Source organism: Cricetulus griseus, unplaced genomic scaffold, assembly GCF_003668045.3.
Source record: "Cricetulus griseus strain 17A/GY unplaced genomic scaffold, alternate assembly CriGri-PICRH-1.0 unplaced_scaffold_244, whole genome shotgun sequence".
Lineage (NCBI taxonomy): Eukaryota > Metazoa > Chordata > Mammalia > Rodentia > Cricetidae > Cricetulus > Cricetulus griseus.
This window is the reverse complement of record NW_023276969.1, coordinates 46,001-49,297: the sequence shown is the minus strand read 5'-3', so window position 1 is coordinate 49,297 and position 3,297 is coordinate 46,001. Positions and strand designations below refer to the sequence as shown.

Sequence of the window (3,297 nt, the reverse complement as noted above, 5' to 3'; positions counted from 1 at the left end):
TGTGTATGTATGTGTGTGGCTAGTAGCTGCTGCCTGTGTCTGTGGCTTCACTGTGGCACAGATTATCACATCCTTGGTGTTTCACCTGCCCTTCCAGACGTCCAACCAAGTCCGTCACTTTTTCTGTGACATCTCCCCTGTTCTCAAGTGATGATGCCACCATGCCCACTTCACTCAGATCACCATTTTCCTGCTCTGTGTGTTGGTCCTGGTTATCCCTCTGTTGTTGATCTTGGCATCATACGTTCACATAATTTCTGCCATCCTCCAATTCTCTTCCACATTAGGCAGGTACAAAGCATTTTCTACCTGTGCTTCTCACCTCATTGTGGTCATAGTCCACTATGGATGTGCCTCTTTTATCTATCTAAGGCCTAAGTCCAGCTACTCTTCAAGCCAGGATGTTCTGATATCCGTGTCCTACACTATCCTAACTCCATTGTTCAACCCGGTTATCTACAGCTTAAGAAACAAAGAGTTCAAATCAGCTTTTCATAGAGTTATAGGAAGAACAGTTACCCTAAGACAATGCTAATCTGTATCCTGCCTGTTTTCAAATAACTAAGAATAATGGACACAGAGGGAAATTCTCTAGATGGAAATAAATAAGCAATTGCACATCGTGTTCACAAATAGAGAATATTTTCCCTGACTTCCAATATAAAACTCAGAAACACACAAATTCTTGCCTTGATGACATGGAACATTGTCCAGTAAAGAATATTACATGAACCCACTTCTGTTCTAGGAGGCCAGTGTTGCAGCTAATGGCAGCTGTCAATTCACACGGGAGCTAGAATCAGCTAAGAGACAGACTTGTGGGCAGACGTGTTAATGCATTTCCAGAAGGGATTAGCTGAGGGTAGATCTTCCCCCAGAGTAAACAGAGCCTTCAACATGTAGCCCAGATGTAAAGATGTCTGAGGAGAGGGATGTTGCTTGCCTGCCTGCTTTCCCAAATTGCATCTATGTCTGTTATTTTTGTTGTTGCTGCGCTACTACTGCTGCCTCATTTTGATGGCTACTTTGGAATCCCAGCACAGACAAGTGGATCTCCAGGGACCATCCAGGTCTTAAGCACAAACTTTTTGACTGCTGAAAAATCAGCCTCATGGACTGAGCACCTCTAATGCTCTCAGCCTCTGCAACATGCACATAGCCAGTACTGGACTGTGTAGTCAGTTCCTCCTGTGTGGACGACTCTAGTGGCTCTGTCTCCCAGGAAGCCCCATCTGATGCACTGGGAAGTGCTTGATATCTAGATTGTGCACTTTCTGAGTGATTTATGAATTGTGTTATTTCAATATAATTAAGTTACAATTTTAATGAGGATAACTGGAAAACTACTAGTCAAAGTTTGGTGCATATAATACAGGCAACTGATGCTATCATGAGAAAGTTATAAAACAACTATTTTGGTGTTTCATTAAGTTTTTATTCAAATATACTGTGTGTTAGTAATAGCAGGTATCTAATGAATAGACTTTCTTTTCTAACGTTTCAATAAGTTTAAAACCTACTTTACTCAACATTCACCAGTGGAAAGCTGTGTGGAGAGTCACGAGTGAGTCAGGGATCCACAGGAGGCCAGGACCAGAACCAGAGAAGGCCTCTTGTGAAGGATGGGGAAACATATGGATATCTGTTCATGTTTCTTTCTGTGGTCTGTGTAGGGGAAGCTGCAGCCACGCCTTCTTAGGGGCTGGCTACAGGAGTACCTGGGCAGGCTTGTGAGGGCGTGGTCAGAGTGAGTAGGGGGTCTGCCTTTCGGTTTCCCTTTCACTCTCTCTTTGCTTCTTGCTGTACAGACTAGCACCGGCTGGCTGGTTCGCTCTGCTGTGGGTTCCATCGGGCCCGAGGCCTAGGCCCGGAAAGCGCCCTCTCTCCACAGGTGCTCCCGGCTAGCAGCTGACCTGCTGCAGCTGAGCTGCTCAGAACCATCCCATGCGGGAAAAGCCACAAAGCTGTATATTCTCTAAGATAAGCGCAGCCGCTTTTGTGACCTCTCTCCAGCGCTGACCGACTGCTGCCAAACGCCTTGGAATAACTGAAGGCCTGTGCTACCTGCTGGTCAAATATATTTACTGCATCTGGAGTAGAAATCAGGTAAAATCATGGCGGAATATTTATCATTTGCTAAAATTGGTAATGTTTTTGCTTATTACGTGAATTCACTGTTTGAGGAGGATGCTAATTTGCCAATTACTGGCCTATATGCTGTCATGGCAGTTAGCTTGCTGGTACAAATAGTATTACTAGCCAGAGGACTCAGGAACAGGGACAGAAATAACCTCACCACCTGCTTGCAGGAAATAACAGCTTTACGCAATGAGGTTTTGGAAAACAGATTAGGTCAGACCACAATTGTGCAGCAAGTGGAACAGAAATTGGATGATAAGCTTGGCTTATCCAATACGCTAAAGACAGAGCTGGCTGATGAGATGCAGCGTATTTATGATAAGATAAACACAGAGAGATCCTCCATGTCTGAGGCCTTAGGGGCTAGGCTGTCAGAAGACCATGACCAGCTAAAGAATATCTGTAGCCAGCTAGAAACTCAGATAGGCAATGTTACTCATCAACTAGATGCAATGATGCAAAATACCCAACATAGGGTTGAAGAATTGGACAATGCCATTCAATCAGTTATTGAAGCATCCAAGGTAGCAGATCAGAAATTTGAGTCTAGATTTGAATGTTTGGAAGATAATTTACAGTACAGGGCTGACAGATTACATAGGTCCATACGGTCGATTGCTGAGGACTCAAAATCAGCAAATCATGACCTGGAAGGCAGTTTCCATGCCATCCAGATGCTGTCTAAGGATGATCGTATGAAAGACCTAGAAAAACGTGTAGATGAGCAGTTAGAGCAATTTACAGATTCACTAACATGCTTGGAATGTTTTATGATTAAGGAGATTAAAACTTTTCAAAAGGATATCATTGCTAGGCTTAAAGATCAGTGGGATGCCTCAGAAGCAGAATCACTCCAATCCCAGGCACCTACTCCACCCAGGTATTGTGACTATTCTTCTAAGGTTGTTACTTGTACACAATTAGTGTGCCCAGCTACCATGGTAGAAAAGCCAGCTTCTAAGAAACACCCTCATGGACGAATGGTTTATGAATGGCAACCTATACAGCCGAAGGATCTTAAGAATATTAAAGAATCAGTTGTCTCATATGGTCTCCATAGCCCATATGTAAAACAGCTATTACATTCATGGGCAACCTTTAACAGGGTGACACCCACAGATTGGGAACAATTGGTAGCAGCCGTACTTGAGAATTCAT

General features: G+C 43.7%; 1 protein-coding gene across 1 annotated transcript; it reads left to right on the top strand.

Moving 5' to 3' along the window:
• Positions 1-13: 13 nt before the first annotated feature.
• LOC107978206 (olfactory receptor 10K2-like) lies at positions 14-535 on the top strand (the record flags this gene model as incomplete). Its single annotated transcript, XM_035453788.1, is given in 1 exon segment — positions 14-535. A coding segment is annotated over 1 exon segment (522 nt), but the record flags the coding sequence as incomplete, so codon positions are not given.
• Between the last annotated feature and the right edge of the window lie 2,762 nt (positions 536-3,297).